Genomic DNA, 19,440 nt, shown 5'->3' with positions numbered 1-19,440 from the left:
TTGCATCTGCAGCCCTACAAAATGCACACGTGCATATGGCCCTACTGATGTATGATGCACATCCTTCCCTGGCACACCACAGAAAATAATCTGTTCACCTTCAAAAGTATAGCCCCAGGTGTGTTTACAAGCACCACAGCAAATGCTTCAAAATACAGCAAATTCCTCAGAGAAAATTAGGCATTTTTCTCCTCTATAAATCACCACTCATCTTTCTACCTTTGTGCCTGCTTTTCGCCCTTTGCTGTCCAGAGTGGGCATTTCCTCTTTCCAAATAAGTTTTAGAAATCTGTGTTTCTATTGATTGTTCAAAACGTGCCAGAGGCTGATTGCCTTAATCCACTAAAGTCAGTAGGTTTTGCATAAGTTGAGTAAAAAGGTTTTGACCCATTTATTAATAGAACAGAGTATATTGCACACACCACACATGGACAGCAAAAGGGTAGTATGGAATCCTTTATTCAGCTGCTTCTAGTTTTTAAAAAAAAGAATCTCTCCAATAATAGGACAAAAATACTCAGTCAATGTAAAATAGAAAATAAACATAATCAATGGGTGCCTCATGGATTATATCCATCATCTAAACAGAGGCAGACCGTGAAAACAGAAAATTTCCAAGTAGAAAGATGAGGATAAATCCTTTTTCTCTTCAAGCACTAAATAATTAGCTTTGATTAATATTCTGGTAATATGTGTCTTTTAGCAAGGATCTGTGTGCCCTTAAATGCAAAAGTGAAGACTGTGTAGAAAAGTGCAATGAGATGAGTGTCTTGATTTTTTTAAAAAATTATTAAATTTATATACATATATATGCACATAGGTACACATATATGTATGTATCAGTTGGACCCTTCTTTGTTAAGACACTTGGGAGGATAGAAGAAACTCCCCTGCATTACTTTCCCCCAAATCCTTCACGAGTCACATGCCCAGATATGTCAGCACACGGCTGATACACACAATTGGTATTTCACTGCTCCTTTAGCTCCCTGCATTTAAAGCCCACAGTTGAAAGCATTTGGATCCTTAGGAATTTTGCTTTTACTTTGGGCGTTAGCAAACAACTTTAAGAGGCTTATTTAAGTAAATACGCCCAAACACTTTCAGCCTGTCAATATCTAGTCAGAAAATTCTGCATGGCAAAAAAGAGATGAAAAGAATTGAAACAGAAAGGAAATTAGTAGCATGGCAAGCTTTCAATCTATTATGTCGGAGCCAAGTTTGCTTGGTAAAATGACATATACTGGGTAAAATTCTGCTTTTATGTAATTAGCTACTAAACAAATGCAACACAAAGCAACTTTCCAGCTCCCAGCCAATGAACATATATAGCACCTGGTGTGGTTGTTGGGATATGGCAGTGAATATTTATGTCTAATTTAACTTTTTAGAGCCCTTGCTCTGTAACAGTCCAGCATACTATCCCCCAAACTAAAGTTATGTAACAAGGTAATATCAACAATGAGAAACTGCATGATAAAATCCTGCCCAAAAGTGAAAAATGCTAATTTTGTCTCATTTAGCAGCTGGATACAGAAATGCTCATTAGTTTTAAGAGGGTTAATCCTTTTAACTTTTGCATATTGATATGCCAATTATGCCTAATTGTACAAGAGGCATCAGTCAAGGTAATAGTGCATAAACACATGAAAGTTATTAAGTACATCCCAACATGTAATAAAGTAGGTGTTAATTGGTAGCTGAGTTCTGCAGGCTATTGAGGTGGATAATTCATTGAGAGATGGATCACTTGTAATTTCTCTACATAATTCCTTTTGCAGTCTCATGCTGTGATGTTTTCATGCTTGTCAAAAACAACTGCAGCCTAGTGCCTTTTGTTAAACACAGCCAATAAAATGTTAGGCACCATTAAATATACTTAACTTTTAAACTTTTTCAAAGGTACAGTTCTTCCTGGTGTTACATTACAGTATTCCCAGTAAATTATTATAAGCAGTGTTCCAAGTTTTGGTGGAGGAACACTGCAAGTCAGATAAAAGGGGGAAACATATGCAGTGTGTCTGAGGCAAATAATAAAATTTAAGTAAGTGGCAAATGAGTATCTTATCAGCTGCTAAGATCTAAACAGATTTTTCACTCTAGAATAACATATTTCTAAGTCTAAATTTTGAGGTTTAATTTTTAGTAAAAAGGAAAGGGAATACTGAAGATCTGGTGGCTTTCCTCCATTTAATAACTTTGTCAAAAGGCTGAATATTTCATAGGAATCCATTACACCAACAGCAAAAAAATAATGGTTGGCATGGTTGTGAGAAGTGGCTGAGATCTGGGATTCTGTCCCCAGCTAACAGAGTTTTCCCCCTCATTTGCATTCTCTGAGAACAAAATGGATCTGGAGTCCAAAAAGTGGCTAACATTGCATAAATAATTTTGTAACATCATATGGCCCCAGCTGCAAGTTGCCACCATTATGGAAGAAAATTAACCAGGGGAGACTCATACCAATCAGTTTGTTTAGTAGCTCACAAGGAGTACAGGGGCAGGGATGCAACTGGCAGTAGAGTTCATCACTAACTATTTAATTTAAATTAAAAATGCTAATGGTTAAAAAAATAACTCTTTTGACTCTGTTAACTGTTCAAATAATAGCATAAGTTCAGTGTCTGATAGCTGTAAAATTAATTCAGTCTTACATTAAAACTTATTTTTGTTAAAAAGTTGTTCTTCATTTTCAAAGTTTGAAATTTCCATTTATTTTCTTCTGTCTTTTGAGAAACTGTGATATGTGTTTGAAACTGGAAGTGCTATTCTCTACTTTCTTAAGCCTTACTGTTACAACTGAGAGTTGAAATGCTGAGTAGATGTTATGATCATGGCCACCAAAGACAAATTCTGTATTTCAAGAAGGAAAATCCCAATTCTAGGCATTCCAATGCCTAGAGATACTCTTAAAAATGTATTAGTGATTTTAAATCCCTCTTTTCTAAGGATGATATTAGAACCAGTGTCTTAGCACGCATAAAATAATTCTGTAGATTTTAGAAAACTGGAAGACTCAGAAAATATTAGGAGTGTTTTACTTACGGGCTCGGCGACTTTCACATTCTCAGAGAGAATCATAGATTTGCTTTGGCTCAGCCTGTCGTGGTGAGTGTTGGAATTTTTGATCCTCATTTGAACAGCCCCCGTGCTGTGGTGGGAAGGATTAGGCTTTTCAGAGGCTGTATCAGAAGTTGAAGACCTTTCCATAGTGGCTGGGTTGACCTGGAGAATGTAAAATAAGAGCATTAATCTAGGGACTCCTCATACAAAAACCTGTCAGTGCCAGGTCTGTGTCACTGCAGTCAGGAGAAGAAGCTGAGTTATCTTGCTGGCAAGATCTTGATCATCTTTGAGCACCAGGATAACTATCAGCTGTGTCAGCCTGTAGTTTTGTTATTGTCCTTATCACTCTCCCATCCAAACTGCCTTGGAAGAGTTAGTTTATGTAAAAGATTATCCTTATCTCAAAAGCCATTCTCCTCCATGGTGTAATCTCCCTGCAAGCCTCTGCCACATCCAGCTGGCAGCCACTCCACTTTGTCTTTGGCCCTGCTCACAGGACACATTTTAAATCTTGCAAAGGGAAAGGACATGCTGTGAAGCCAATTAACATATCTTACCTCCACAGTCCCACACGGCGAGCTGCAACTGCATCTCAGGGCCACGCTGCAGCCCTGCTAGTGTCCTAGAGCCAAACCTGGAGCTGATAAAATAGCCCTTAATTTCCACAATTCTACCAGCAGGGGATGAGATTTTTGTTTCTCAGTCCATTTTAAAAATCTGAGATTGAGAAATGCTGAGCTCTCAAGCCCCCCTGGATGGGGGGTGGACTAGAGTGATCACAGTGCTGCTGTTCAAGATCCCATTTTGGTGTTAGAACAACTCAACAAACTCCCTTCTAGCTATTCAAAGTCCCAAAACATTTTTTGTACACAAATGTTGTTTTCTATTTCCTGTAGAAAACACCAAGACAGTAATGTACAACACTTGCTTGTTTTCCTCCCCCCTTGCTCACCCTCGTACTACTACATGTAGCTCGTGGGTGCAGTAATCTGAGAGTCACAAGAAAACTGGCTCTTTATATTGCTGTGTAACCACATGAGAAAATGTGTAAGGAAGAGATACTACACAAGCTGAAATAGCTGGTTTCCCAACTATGGAGCCAGGGAAATGGAAATCCATTTAAGTGCAGTTATAGTATAAACTGTTGAAAAATCAGCGTTTTCCAAGCGGGTTGGAGAGCACAGCTATTTCTAGAAACATCCCCACAACTTCTGAAGGCTCTGAAGGATTAAATTCCCTGATTTCAAGAAAGCCCATTACTATGAAGGCATCAGAGCAGAGAACACATCGTCCTGGTGTGAAGGTGGGAGAGAGAGCTGGGGAGGAGCACAGCCTGTGCAGGTGGGAGGACACAGCTCCCACAGCTTCAGCCTCTCTTGCTACTGACAAAGCTATTCCTCACAGGTAATTGCCCTAAATGTAGAGGATGATAATGACAGGTCAAGCAGTCACAATGGCTGAGGGTGGACAAGACCTTGGTAGGTCATCTGGTCAAGCAGGACACCTAGAAGTGGCTGCCCCAGACCATGTCCATAAGGCTTTTCACAGAACCACAGATTATTTTGGGGATTGTAAGGGACCTTAAAGACCACATATTTCCAACCCCCCTGGCATGGGCTGGGACCTTCAGGGAATTTATATTCATTCATGACAGCACTCTCCACAAGAGAAAGAAGTGCTTTTATATTAGCACATTACTCACTCAGCATGAGTGCCATGATAGAAACACTGAATTTAATCATAACAAAAACAAAGTTTGTGCCCATTGGCTGTTTCCTGCATTGACTCAGTTATTCAAGGATCCTCCCAGTTGAACCTCAGGTTATAGAATTTAGGTTAAAGCTGTTTCTTGTTACTTAGGAGCATGCCTGCCTATGACTGCTACAGAGCTGGTGTACTGCACTTGAGAAAACTCTTTCCATGGATCTTTGGTGGGCAGCACTGTGTGTTCTCTCTCCCCAAGACACTTCTCACCACCCTTCAGAGCAGTCAGCACCCAAATCCATGTCACAGGGACACTTTGCCATTTTGGCAGTGAGGACTGCAGCAGCTCCAAGCAGGAAATTATTTTTTTCCTCCTCCTAAACTTGGAGAGTCAAATCATTTTGTATTTCATGTTGGTATCAAATCAAAATTGCTTCTCAACAGATTTTCAGTAGGCTCCAGGCTGGAGAGAGGATCAGACTCGAGAGACGAGAGCAGCACTGGCTCTGTCACAGATCCAATGTTTGGCTGGAGCACATCACTCAGATTTTCTTCTGAAATCTCCCACCTATAAAACTCTGACATATCCCTTCTCAGAAGCATTATGAGTTTTAATTAGGTAGTCTCTGTCTGGTGTTGTCAGTACACGACGTGCCATGAAAAAGTTTAATAATGTGACAAAGTCATGCCCTGGATCACAAGCAGGAGCACAGTCAGTAAATGGAAAGGCTGCAAAGTCTTCTGAAACTTTTGATTCTAGTCTCATTGAACCTGGTTAATTTTCCTGAAAATTTGAACTAATTTGCATACATCAGAGTATTACAAGAAGGCTTTCCAGGATACTAAAATTACAGGAACTACTATAAAAGAAAACAACAACAAAACCCAAATTGGAACATTTCCACCATCAAATTTGTCTTGGTGTAAAACATAGTGAGGTCCTGCAGAATATGAAGGAGGTCTGGCATATTATGGAAAGAAGGTACAAAAGTTGTGCCCTTAGGATTTTCAGGTAGGAATCCCTTGCTGTCCAGGCTCCATGCAGACTCCTACATGCCAGTAGATGGCACCCTGAATATGAGCTCCACAAATGCTACAGCATGACATTTGCATTTGCAAGGAGCATTTGGTAATCCTCACACTCTGTCCTGCCTCTATTGTTTGTTTGCTTTTTTTTTTTTTTTTTTGTTTTGCTTTGTTTTGTTTTGTTTTGTTTTTTGTTTTTAATAACAGAGGTGAAGACCATCAGGAAACAGATAAAATACTGTCAGAAAACATAAAAAGGATCCTATCTTCTGCATTTATGAGTTGGTGCTTCCAAATTGCTATTAGAAGCATCAGGGCCAAGTTTGGGCAGGATTTGCAGGGGAATTTGTTTCTCTTCCTTTGGAAGGCAGAGCTGCCAAGCCCCGTGCAACTGCTTGTGTGGCACTCCATGTCCATTATATAATTAGCTAATTTGCCTTTTGGCAAACAGTTAGCATCTGGATATAAATTTTAGTTTTGAAGCCTGCTATGGTTGATTTGCTAGAGAAAGGCATTAAACCAAGACAGAATTTCACCTCCTCTCCACCCTGTTGTTTAGAGTGTTCCTGGAGTAAAGGCGCAGGACAACTTTGAGACATTAACCTAAGAGAAGGGAAACAAGGGAACACACTCAAAATTCCTCTTGGGAATATCTGTTTTTGGGGCACTGTGGAACAGAAGGGGCAGGGGAAAAGAGTGAGGAATGGTCAGGGGCAAGAAAAATCCTTGACATGAGGATGGATGGGTGATGCAGGAAGAGAAAACGGATTCATAGAGTGGGGAAAAGAGATTACAGTAGGTATGAAGAAGGAGAGAGGGTAAATCACTTACTTATGGGGCAAAAAACACCACTGAGCTGAAGGAACAAAATCACCCTTTTTAGCTGTGGCAGCAAAACCAATTCAGTCCTACACAACAGTCAGTTTCAGAGATACTTCAGGAGGTCAAAAGCCTTCTTGGAAGGAAGAAGTGCTTCATCCTTTAATAAAATTTGCAGCCTCAGTGGGTCAACTCTTGCAGTGACTTTTCCCACAAATGATCCATGTGTTTGGAATGATCCAGGAGGATGGAAATCTGCTCCAGCAAGTAGCATAGCAACCTTGTAGTGAAGCAGATTGAGTTAAGCCAGAGCTCAGGCACCAACTACAGGGGGGAGCTGGCTGATAAACATTCAAGTGGCATTTGACAGTTCCTAAAGAGCCTAAAACCCCAGTTTCTAAATGTACAGCTGGCTTTCAAACACATGGTGTTGAAATAATGAGTGTTGTAGAGGTGAAAAGCAGAAAGGTTACTGCAAATCCATAGGCACAGCAAAGCCATCCCAGTTCTGAGAATCTGGCCCAGGTTTAGAGAACTGCACAGCAAATGGTGAAGATCAGATCTACTCCTTCTCCACAAAGTGTTGAGAATTGCCAAAACTATTCACCAGAAGATTTTCTGTAATGTTTCATTTAAAAATAGAGCTTTCACAGAATCATGACGTTTGATAACAGTGAAAATATGTCAATTATTTTTGTTTGATGAGGAAAGATTATCTTCTACCCTTTTGAAAAGAGAAAGGAGATGACAAAAGAAACAAAACAAAAGCAAACCCTTCTGTTGCTATTTAGAGTTTTTATCAAAAAAGCAAAAATAGGCTTTTTAGCTTTTGGAAAAAATGAAGATAGTGAATTGCTGTTATCCCTACCATTCTTAAATCTTTTGTAGTTGAACTATGGTTTCTGCCTCAGAATGACAGTCTAGAAGTATTGCCCTCCTACAGCATGTCATGGACCTGGAATGATTTCATATTGAATTTATCAGTATTTTAAGTAACCCTATAATGAGTGGATTGATTGGTATTAGCCAAGGACTTTATTTCCTGAGTTTTGGTGCAGTACTGGTAAAGTCAGTATACAGATTTTCTACAAAGCAGAGAATTAACTCTTCAAGAAACAAGAAGATAGCAGTATTTCCAAATTTTAACCTGAGTTATGCCTACATTTCCTACAGCTACATAGAGTAGAAGACAAAATGCAAATGATAATTCATCAGCATCTTGTACCAGAGAAGCTGTGTCTGCCTCATCCCTGGAAGTGTCCAAGGCCAGGTTGGATGGGGCTTGGAGCAACCTGGAATAGTGGAAGGTGTCCCTGCCCATGGCAGGGGTTGGAACAAGATGAGCTTTGAAGTCCCTTCCAACACACACATTCTAGGTTTCTGTGATTAAACAGCTGTAACATGCGCTTTTCTCAAAAAAAAAAAAAAAAAAAAAAAAAAAAAAAAAAAAAGGAAAAAAGGAAAAAAAAAAGCCTAATTAATATAATTTCTCAAATTTGTTATTCAGGATTACGACTTGAAAATAATTTTCAATATTTCTAAATAAGCTTTTAATTTCTCCCACATTTTCTCCTTATGACTTGCACTGCTGTCAAGTCAGAAGCATCATGAACGGAAATTCTCAACACAGCAGAGTGCAAACACTGCAAAATTGAAGAGCATCTTGTTGCATTGACTAATTTAAGTATTTTGCTCAAGAACACACAGTACTTGAAGAGCATCCACAAAAGCTCATACAACAATATCACACAAGGATAAAAATCAGCACCATCACACCAGACCTGTGAGCCTGCAAAACCATAAAAATGGAAGCAGAAGTTTCAGTTAACAACTGAAAAAACCAAGAGAATGCCAGACACGTGGTGAGTTGGAGCACTCCTGTTAAGGAGAACATGTCACTGTGCCTGTGAAAGTGTTTATCACCTAAATCAACATACCTATGTAAATATTGCTGCTGTTAGGTTTTGCCCTTGGCCTGTGCTACGTGGATATCTCTGCCAAGGCACAGCTCGGGGCAGCAAGTGCTTAAACACACACAGTGATGAAAAATAAAGGTGCACAACTGAAAAAAACTACATGTAAAGAAAGAGGATAAACAGTAAATTGCTCCATAGTTTGCTTGTTCTTTTTAATTATTCCTATTTGTCCTTTATTTTATTTCAGCTATCCCCACTGTGATGCTCCCAGAGCTGACACATCCCTTGTGCCCAGGGCAGGGACACAAACAGGAGAGGCTGCTGAGGGGTACAGTGTCCTGGGCTGGTGACCAGGAGTGTCCTGAAGCCAGTTTATCTGAGTGCTGGAAAACAGAGAAATCCATTGGACTGAAAATACAAAGCAGATATAACCTTCCTATGACTTTAAATTTGAAAAAAAAAAGTAAAAATCAGGTACTTAGGAAGTATTATTTATCATTAATCTCAACCATCACTCCTACCTTTAATCAAAGTAGATCAGGAGTGACACAGCATCACCACTGCCCAGTTTTCTACCCCACTTTTGTCTGTTTATATCAGATAAACAATAAACCAGAATTTAGTGCTGGGTTCAGCCTTCTGTAAAATGTTCAATATCCTAAACTCATCACCCAAAACTGCAATCTCATCTCTAAGTTGATGCACTCTAAATCCTACAAAACCATGTTCATCAGCATTAATTATGACACCCTCTTTTAATTTTTAACCTGTTGCAGCCATATTAGACTTTTGGTGCTCTCTCAGAACAGAAAACACACAGAATAAGGATCATGGAGGTTCTCTAAAGGCTGGTTTGTAATTACTCTCTTCTAGTCCAGTACTTGTGGATTTTCTGCAAATAAAAACAAAAATGGCCCTCTCCAATTTTTAAGTACAGTTACCCATCTCTGCTGTGGTCAAAGAGAAGAGCAAATAATCTTTTATGCTTTGTTTGGAGCTGTATCTCACTGGCCAGAATTTCTCTATTACCATGTTTGGCATAAACTGCCTGAGCCATTATTCACAATTTTTTATGCTCTGAGGTATATCATCCAATATCTGTGAAGGACACACCTAAAGGCAAATTTCTAAACACAGCTTGACCCAAATCATAGAATCAGAGAATAATTGAGCTTGGAAAATACCTCTAACATCATCCATTGACGGGTCTATCACTAAACCATGTCCCCAAAACATCACATCTACATGTTTTTGAACACTTTTGGGTACTGTGATTCCATTACTCTCCACTCTAGGCAGCCTGTTCCAATGCTTGATCCCTCTTTCAGTGAAGGAATTTTCCCTAAAATCCAATATAAACCTCCCCTGACACAACTGAAGCCATTTCCTCTTGTCCTATCACTTAGCAGACCTCCTAGGTAGTAACTCAATACAAGAGTAAAGCATTAAACAAGTCTTCAGGCTGAAACACCTGTTATCTGTAATATTTTAACCTGATCCTTGATATGATGACAATTCCAACCTCTTTGGTTTATTCTCCTATATTAAGAGAGGGCAATATTTTACAACAACACTTGGTTAGCAGCTACATAATTCTCACAACAGAAGTCTCACTTTCTAGCAAGTGGCAGCAAAATATCTTATCCAAATATATTCAGTGGAAATATTATTAATCTTTACAAATTTTTGCTTGATTTGTCTCTGGGATTGGATGAAGTGAAACATGAAAAGAGAAAATTTATGTGCCTCACCTGGACTGGCAATGGTTATCAATGAGGATTTAAAAGTGGCCTAAAGTCCATCTTTTGTGCTATTTTAGAATTTCATAGAAGATGAAAATCCCTAAGTCTGTTCTGTACTATACATACATAAACTCTTAAAAAGAGCAGGACAGATGACAAAGGAAAACAAGGAAAATCTGCTTGGTCTTTATAGGGACTTGCTCCCTCTGCAAAATGCTTTCCTATCTGGTTGGAAATGTTCTGAGAATTAGAAAGAGAGGAGAATGGGAGAGTTATTCCAAAGTTTTGTGAACACAACGACAAACTATTCACATCCATATTTTAGGACTCCAGATTCAGAAACCCTAATCATGTAATGCTCCATAATCTGCTATCTGAAGGTCTTCCCTGCACAAATAAAACTTGCTTGGAAATATCTCTGGGATATTATTGAAAACAACAAAAACACAAATAAAAGGGTAAAAGAAAGTGATTTCATATGGTCATGCCTCCTCTTGCATCACTAGTTTTTTAATTATGTTACATAGGAAGGTCTCAGAAATTGAAGCAATTGTTTCAAAAGTTCTTCTGCCTCAATATATGATTTGGTATAGCATAATGGAGTCTATTTTCAACATTCCCATGTCAACTCAATATCTCAGCTTCCAGTGGAACTTGAAGCTGAAAGTATCCTCTATCCTTTGTGTACAGTTTGGCCTGCACATGTTCTGGGAACAGTTGTCCATAGTAGAAATTCAGTTGAATATGTAAAAGAACATGCCTGAGGGGGAAAAAATGCTACTTCTAGGTCTTTCTGCTGGCAGCACCTTTCATTTCTTTCTGGATTGCTTCTGATCCACAACACCTGCCTCTATTTTCCTTGCTGTGCAAGCCAAACTACAATCCTTCTGATGGAGAATATTGGTTATATAGAGACAATATTAAAAGACAATCTGTATCATCCTATACACACTAAATATGACCTAATAAGTGCTAGAGAAGAATGCTTAGTTATCCCTGACCTGTCATACTCATAAGAAGAAGAAAATTTCCTTCTGCCTCCTTCCTTTTTACTAAAGGTTTACTTGCTGCAGATAAGTACAGAGTAGAGCCATGGCTTTCCAAATACCTCAAGACTGACTGGTCTAAACTCACTTGACACCTGCACCTGATGCTTGCTTCATGGTAACTTTTTAGTTTGAAGCTGTCTGATTTGGAATTTAAAAAAAAAATCCAATGTTTTCTCTAGGAAGATCACATAAGAATCACAAATTTTCCCCGGTGCTTGAAAGAAATCTGTTCCTATAGCCTAAATGTTCAGAAAAGTGTTGTTACTTTTAATGTTGCCAGATCTGAAGTGATGAGATACTATGGGAAAGGTTATTCTTGCAGTATTTACAGATACAAGCAGAAGCAGAAGTGACAGAAATTTCAAAGTAAGGCTGCTTGAAATACTTCCAGCTCAATTTTGCAGAACTTCTCCTCACAGAGATTTGGATATTCATCCAAGCTTTCCGTGCTTACCTGAACTAGACATGTGGTGATGGTAATTTTGGAACAGCCCAAACTCTCTGGAGAAGTAGAAGAGTTTGTACCCCAAGACAAACTGATGTATTAGAAAAATATTTTTTAAACACCTGAAAGCTTGCTGCAAATAGCCAAAGAAACAAACTTCCTGTCAGTTCTGAATTCCAGAGCTTTGCCACCAGAAATTTTGGGCTTAATTGGACAGGGACAGGACTGTCACCAGGGCTGCTTGGGTAGGGTGTGGCAGCCCTTTTTGTGCCCTCCCCACAGCTCCACTGGATCATTCATTGGGAGGAAACATTTCACATTCATCACTGAGTCAAACTACACACAAGTTTGATCTCACTCTCAATCAGTTGGGCACTACTGAACACGTGGAGCAGTTGTAAGTCACACCTCACTTTGCCCTCCAGTCCTTCCTGCAGCAGCACCATCCCCTTCACCAGCAAAAATGACTTCTTGAGTTCTGTAAAGCCTTTGGTGAAATAGCAACAGTGGTTTTAACCTCTTAGAGTATCTCAGAGCTCCTCAGCTTAGTAGTTTCAATGCACATTTGCTGTGTCTTAATCTTTCTTGCAGTTCCATATCCCCATCATCCCACAGAAGACATCTGTCAAACTGAGATACTGAGATTATTGAATACCAAAGGCTTTAAATCTTCTCAGACTCTAAAAATAAATTAAAGAACAAAGTGAATTTATGATAAACTTATTTCTCTTTTTATTTTAAACTTACATTAACCTTTCTTTTTTCTTTTTTCTTTTTTCTTTTATTTTCTTTTTTTTTTTTCTTTTTTTTTTCTTTTTTTCTGGCCCTGTCTGCCTCAGTAGCTCTACAAAGAGGAGGCTTGTGCTTTATCCAGAGATGCCCTCCTTCCCTCCCTCCCTCCCACTCCCCCGGATGATGTTTGACTTCCCGTGCTGTGCACATGAAACAGTCCCTCCCACCCTGCCTCCATCTCCCACCATCTATATCTGCAGCAGTTTCTGTGCTGTGATCCTGCAGCTGTTCCCTTACTTCTTCTCACTGCTCCCACTTCCCATCTGAGGGAGGAAAAAATCCTCCAGACACTTTTAATCTGTTCCCACACTCCATCTCCACTTTCCTTTGCAGAGCTCCTGGTGCTGCACTTCCAAGAGATGCAGCAGAGACGGCACCTACAGTTTCAGGAGAAAACTTTGAAGCTGTAGCAGGAACCAGAAGGGGAAATTCTTTGTGGTTTGCTTTGAGCAAGCCCCTCTTCTGCATTTCATGGGGCCCCCAGTTTGCTTTCTCCACCAGCCCCTGCTGCCCCACCAGGCTGCTCCCCAGTACCACAAAGAGGAGACAAAGGCTCTTGTTCTGTGTGATAACATCTGATATCAATCACATCGTGCAGCTGAGATGTCTGCACAGGGGAAATACCAAGGCTGCTGTGCTGACAAAAAAGTTAATCTCATAGACTCATATAATGGTTTGTGTTGCAAAGGACCTTAAATATCATCTATTTCCAACTCCCCTGACATGATTGCTTTGATGACATGAGTAGTTTGAGCATAGTCTCAGTTAATTCATTTTTTTTAATTTTTTTTTTTTTCTGCAAATGAAATTCTTTAGCGAGGGACCAGAAACCTTTATCTCTCTAAGGTGGTTCAGGGTGATGCCAGGAAACCTTGAACACATTTTCTGCAGGCCAGGAGGCCACAGCCACCTGTGTGCCACCACAGATGTGCTACACACAGCCAGAGCCACTGGCACCAGGAGCACAGCAGAGCCAGAGCCTGCGAGCACCAGCACTCACAGTGAGACAGTCACAGCCATCCACCTGCCCCCAGCACTGCTCAGGGCTAAAAAACCTAATAACTATCACATTTTCCACTGGGTTTATGAGGTAGTGTCCTCAAATCCCTTTTTGGATGAAATAGCTGCACTCAGCTCAAATGAAACCCTGCAGTTCTATTGCACCTGAATTAAAATGTCATTAGACTACATCATTTGTTCCCCAAATACCTGAATCTTGGTGCAGGGTACAACTCTTATAAGAAATATCTTCATTTAACTTCTTCTTTTATTCTATGCAATTTTTACTCCACATCTTAATAGATTCCCTCTTTTCAGCTACCCCCAATCTAAGTAATGTTTTACAAAAGACACAAACTTCAGAAGAAAATTAAAGCTAGAAAGGGAGTTTACAAATTCAAACTCTGTGCAGTAATTCTGAATGTCTCAGGTGTGACTGCATCCTATTCAGGCAAGAGCTAGTTCTGGACTATCCAAAGGAAATTCAAGAATGGGTTGAGGACACCATTTCCTCCAAACTTCTTCTAAAACTTGAGGCACTCCTTGCCTTTTCCAGGGTTTAGGATTAATGAAGGAGGAGGAACTGACATGTTTTCACTTGGGCTGTTTCTGCTTTCTTTGGCACTCCAAGAGCAGATGGATTAATGGTGGATGGATTAATGCTAAATGGGTTAATCCTAAATCTAAAAATCGTCACAAGAATTTGATTACTCATTACTATACTTTGTTGGGTGTTTTTTTTTTTCCTAATAAATTAAACAAGAATGCAATGTACTGCTGCTAATGGAAACATTAATCTCTCTGGATCAAACCTCAGCACTGCTCAGCCCAACACAAATGGCAGCATGTGCCAGAGCTCTGAGAGATGGCAGTTCTGAGGTGACAGCCTCCCAGGTGTACAATACTGATTAATTCACAGCAAAAGTATTTGCTAGAAATGCATTTTTGAGAGAGCCCAGAGAGGCTTCTGCTGGTGTCCCTGGTGTGGCCATCTGGCCTGCTGTGATGTGTGTGTGGGTCTGGCTCTCAGCAGGGACACCTGAAGGCTGAGAGCTCCTGACAGAGCCACCAGCCGTGCAGGAGACAGAACTCTGAGACACAGCTCCAGACCTTCAGCTGCTGTCACAAAATATCTCTGTCATTTCCTTCCTCACCCCAAAAGGAAGAGAATTTGTAACATCCTGAGTAGCAAATAAACAAGTTCAGGTGCCAAGGGCTGTGTCCTGCCCAACAGCACTTTCAGTAACTGGTACCTGATTCAGCACCAAATACAGCAGTGGTTTTGCTCAGGGTGTGGCAGAAAAAGAAATCCAAAACAAAGAACAAGACCATATTTCACACGTCTCTTCTGCTCTAAGCCATGTTCACTTCTGTTTTCCCTTCCTCCTTATCTCCCCTTCCCCTCTTGTGTTGCAGGTGCACTGAAAAGTGATGGATGTTTTACAAAAGGAATCCTAAGTCCCTTTAAGTTCATCTGTTGAAGGACTGTGCCTGCTTAATGTGTCAGGCACAAGGGTTGGAGAAATGTGCATCAAAACCACGGTAGAAACCCACAATAACCAGTTTAACTGCAAGTGAATGATTTAATATCTGCCAGTCTTGAATGGCAGGAAGAGTTATATGGATCTTAAACAACCTACCACCAATCATAGCACCATCAAACTCAGTTAAGTTATTGAAGAAATGCTCCAGTAAATATCTGAGCACTCCCTGAGTTAATACAACTTGCACATACACACAGTAGCTTAGCAGGTAATTTGGAGAATACAAATATTTAAACCTCTGTTACCTTTCCTACTTAATTCTCAAAACATTTATTTCTCATAAGTAAGCTGAGTGAAAGTATAGACAAATTAAGAGAAAAAAGTAAAAGATTTTAAGCACAGATGAATTTTGGTTCCTGGTTTCTGCAAACAGCAACTTATTTTACATGTTCCAGATGTCAACATTTCCAGATTACTTCAGTATGAACCAATAATACCCTGAAAATCTTCTCCAGCATGGCCTGGCTGCTTCCACTGACAGCTCTTGCATGGGCTAGATTTGCCCCATTGTCAGTTTGCAACATCTAAACATCTGTGCTCAGAAAATTATTTCCCAATCTTCTTAATGAAAATCCAAATGCTTTCCTTTTGCTCCTGTCTCAGCCAGCCTGGAAGTTTACAACCCGGGGAGCTTCAAGTTGTGACAAAGATGATGCAAGACTGTGACAAGAAGTCTCACTCTTGAAGTAAAAAATAGCTCTGCATTGAGGAAGTCCCAGTGTAAATGAGGAGCTAGCAGTGCTTGTTTTGTAGTGAGTCTCCAAAACAACCTTTTTATAGTATTTCTCAAAACAGGGAAGGCTGACAGAGGCATGCTGAGTGCGTGAAGGCACGATCTTAACATCCAGAACAGCAAGGAAACAACCATCTCTGTCCTTCAGGGCTGGTAAGAGAGTGAAATTCAGATTCTCTGAGACCACTGGTTGAACCCACCTAAAGGGAAGGTTTCAGAGCAGGTAACACCAAAACCTCCTCACCTAGCCCAGGTTCCCAAATGCTGAAGGCACCAAGGCATTGAGCCCCTGACCCTCAGAGACCATGACAGCAATTTGATGGTGACAAAAGCTGTTGGAAGCCACCCCAGAATGGAAGAGGAACAGGTGGGAAAATCTGCTGCAGTGCTCTGAATGGCACTTGAATTATCATGGAAAATCTGGGCTGAAATTGTATCCAATCTACTTTCTTCAAGACTAATAATACTACCAAAAAAACAAAATCATCTGCATATCACAGGTATCTACCAGCACCACTTTCTGCCTTTGTAGCACTGAGAAACAGGTTTCATGAATCCATATGGAACTTTAGGAGGTAAATGGAATGTAGAGACTTTGGGTGGAGCTCAGGTGATGCTTTGTTTTGTTTTTAAAAGAGATCAGCAGAAATAGCACCAATGGAGGATTAAATTCTGTACAACTGCCATGTTTCAGGTCAAAAGTTAGGAACATACTTAAGTACTGACAGACTTCAACAACAAGAGATGTTTGTTAGTCACATGCAGGCTTTAACAGCTCATTAAATGGCAAACAACTCACACTGATTGATTTGACACAGCACAGAGGTATCTAACAAAAAAAAAAAATTCAAGAAAAATAGTCAAGTACCAGAATTGCACATAGTGAACATCAACAAATCCATAAGACTCTGCCTATAATCCACTCTCCTCAATGGGATTCAGTAAAACACACCATAATAGAGCAGTTACCAGGACTCAAAGTCTGTAGCAGAGACCCAAGCTGGACTGGAGATCACAAAGGGAAATCCATCACTTGGTAGGATGCTGCTTTTTAAACCCTGTCCTAAAGCTCATTGCTGCAAGGAAATAATAATTTCTGGGACCAGAAACAGACAGAGAAATCCAAACCAGAGCTGTTTGAATTCTCCAGCAACCATTTTGGAGGTTGTGGAGTTTTGCCACCTAAACACCAGGAGAAAAATTCAAATATGCCTGTGTCACCATTTTAGTTTCTGTTTCCTGTTTCACTCCAGGTAGGGAGGATACAGACCCCTGGTGACAGGGACTACCAAGAGTGTCATGCACTCAAGCTTGGTTGAAAGATGATGGAGCATCTCTTCCAAACAAGGATATCTTTGTGTCAAAGCAAAAAGAAGCTTCTACAACAAATGCTGTTAAAAAAAGCAATTTTTTTTGCTTTTTTTTTTGCAATTCAATAATAGTGTATAGCAGGAGCTTTAAAATACAGAGTGCTTCTGCTGTTCACTCTATTTGGAAAAGAAAATGAACAAATGTACATCACAGATGTAATTGGATGGAGAGGTAAACTGAACAAGACATGCTGCTTTAAAATGAATTTGCTTTGGACACAAAAGGGTAAGTTGCAGAGAAAGGGAGAAAATAAAGACATAAAACTCTGAGAATTCAAACTACTTCACCAAATCTCACAGCTCTTTGGAAAATGCATTTTAAATTACTCTAAGACTACAGCAGAAACATAAAAATCACGACAAACACAGCCCAGGAAGAGAACATGTTCTTTTTATACAATTTCCCTGTCTGTGCTGATTTGTGTATGCAGGCAGGACAGCTTTTTTTTTCTCCAAAAAGTACAGAAAATACGAAATGTAATCTTACAACATTACACTAAAATCTGTCTCCAATTAGTATGCACAATTCCAAAATGAGCTCTGAGCCACGTGTGATATCTTTCAACTCTGACCTGTATTTCCAAAAGAAACCCAAGTTGCCTGTGATGAGAAGGCAATCAGTTACAAACAGGAGCACAAGCCACAAAGTTTGCAGCAAGCTACATGTTACTGCAATAAAAAATCTTCAGCATAACACAAGCCTTTCTAATTCTGGCTCTCCTTTATGTGTCCCATAATCAAAGTGCTTTATTGTGTTATTTGAGCATCTTCCTGAATTACTATTTCTTTGCAAAGCTCTGCAGGCCAGAAAGTTGTTTGCCCACTGACAGCAATGCAAAGATGTCTTTGCAGAGGGAAAACTTTGAGGTTTTTGAGGTGGGGGCTGAGGACATACAGCCCTTTTCTGGCAAGCTGTGAAGAAGAGGATGAATTAGCCTGGGTTTAAACAGCCCATGCAGGAAACACAGCCATGACCTCTCCACTGAACAGCTCCACGAGGATCACCATTAACTGCCCACAGAGAAACCCAGGATATTTTATGTGAAATGTCTTTATGCCCCATGTTCTTTTCCTGCCAGTACAACTGATGAATAATAGAATGGTATCAAACTTCTTGATATCCAGTAGGGCAAAAAATCCCTCTATCAATATCTTCAGACTCCAGAAATACCAAAACAACTAAACACCTACCCTTAGCACTGACTTTTACAGAATCTATGGCTACTAAACACATCCCTCATGGTCACCAGCACAGGAGCCAGTTAATCAAACAGTGCTAAACTGCACTCAGGAAGGACAAATGCTGGGAAAAGTGATCTAATCTCATTTCCCAGCCAGTGCCACAAACTTTTGTACATTTTTGGGGAGAGATGGTTAGTTCTAACTGAGATATGAGAAGGGATTAGTAGTTTGTGGTACTAGACAGGTCAGGCAAAGTTGCTTCTTGCACAGAATGCAACAGATTTGCTAAATTCCAAGCACTCATTTAAAACATCACTTCACATCTGTATCCTCTACACTTTTCTCATCAAATTCACAGAGGCCTTTAGAAATAAAGCAATTGTGCAATTGAACCAGCCCGATTTGAATGCCTACAAAATGCTCATAGCTTTGATTATTTTTAAAATTTTCAGCAACAGGTTTCCCAAACTGCTCTGAGATGGATCAGAGGCTCCTTACCTGCAGCCTCAGGGACGTTGTCATCTCATCTCAAGCCGCCATCGACGAGCAGCAGTTACAACTGTTTCAAAAGAACGGAAAAGATCACGGTCACATGTCTAGAGACAGCATCTGAGTAAGTCCCACAGCTCGTACAGAGCAAAAGAAAGCAGGGAAAAAAGTAAAATAAAACCACTTCCTGCAAGAGCAGAAGTGAACCATCTCACCAATGAGCGACTTACATCTAGAGGTTGGTGCAAAATTCTTCTGGACTGGAGAAAAAAGTCAGATTTTTAAAGTATGAAAGCAGCTTTGTGGAAATTGCAGCAAACAGGGAAGGTTGGCTTCTGCAGAAGGTAAAGATGAGGTTTAAAAGGAAATGCTGAAAGGAATTATGATTCTAAACCTTAAGACAACTTCCCTTTTCTTACCTTCAATGAAACCCTTTGAGTACTGAAATAAATAGCTTGCAACAAATCTGCTTTGCTATTTTGAAAGATAGCTTTAGTAAGCAGGACACTTACTGCACTGTTATTTAGATTAATAAAGTAGCAAGTTCTGGACAATGAGAGAATT

General features: G+C 39.9%; 1 protein-coding gene across 2 annotated transcripts in view; it reads right to left on the bottom strand.

Annotated features, from left to right (window-relative positions):
- Positions 1-19,191, bottom strand: part of ARHGAP15 (Rho GTPase activating protein 15) — a 320,905-nt gene extending 301,714 nt beyond the window's left edge. The window contains exons 1-3 of one of the 2 annotated variants that reach the window (XM_056495920.1): positions 19,107-19,191; positions 18,886-18,946; positions 3,046-3,225 (exon numbers count right to left, since the gene is read on the bottom strand). In XM_056495920.1, the coding sequence (XP_056351895.1) occupies positions 3,046-3,225; positions 18,886-18,909 (204 nt within the window). In that variant the 5' untranslated portion in view covers positions 18,910-18,946; positions 19,107-19,191. Of the gene's footprint in view, positions 1-3,045; positions 3,226-18,885; positions 18,996-19,106 lie in introns of those variants that run through there. The other variant, XM_056495919.1, reaches the window with a different exon arrangement.
- Between the last annotated feature and the right edge of the window lie 249 nt (positions 19,192-19,440).

The sequence above is a fragment of the Oenanthe melanoleuca genome, chromosome 7 (genome assembly GCF_029582105.1).
Source record: "Oenanthe melanoleuca isolate GR-GAL-2019-014 chromosome 7, OMel1.0, whole genome shotgun sequence".
Lineage (NCBI taxonomy): Eukaryota > Metazoa > Chordata > Aves > Passeriformes > Muscicapidae > Oenanthe > Oenanthe melanoleuca.
Note: the sequence above shows the minus strand (reverse complement) of the source record. Positions and strands in the feature narration are given on the sequence as shown.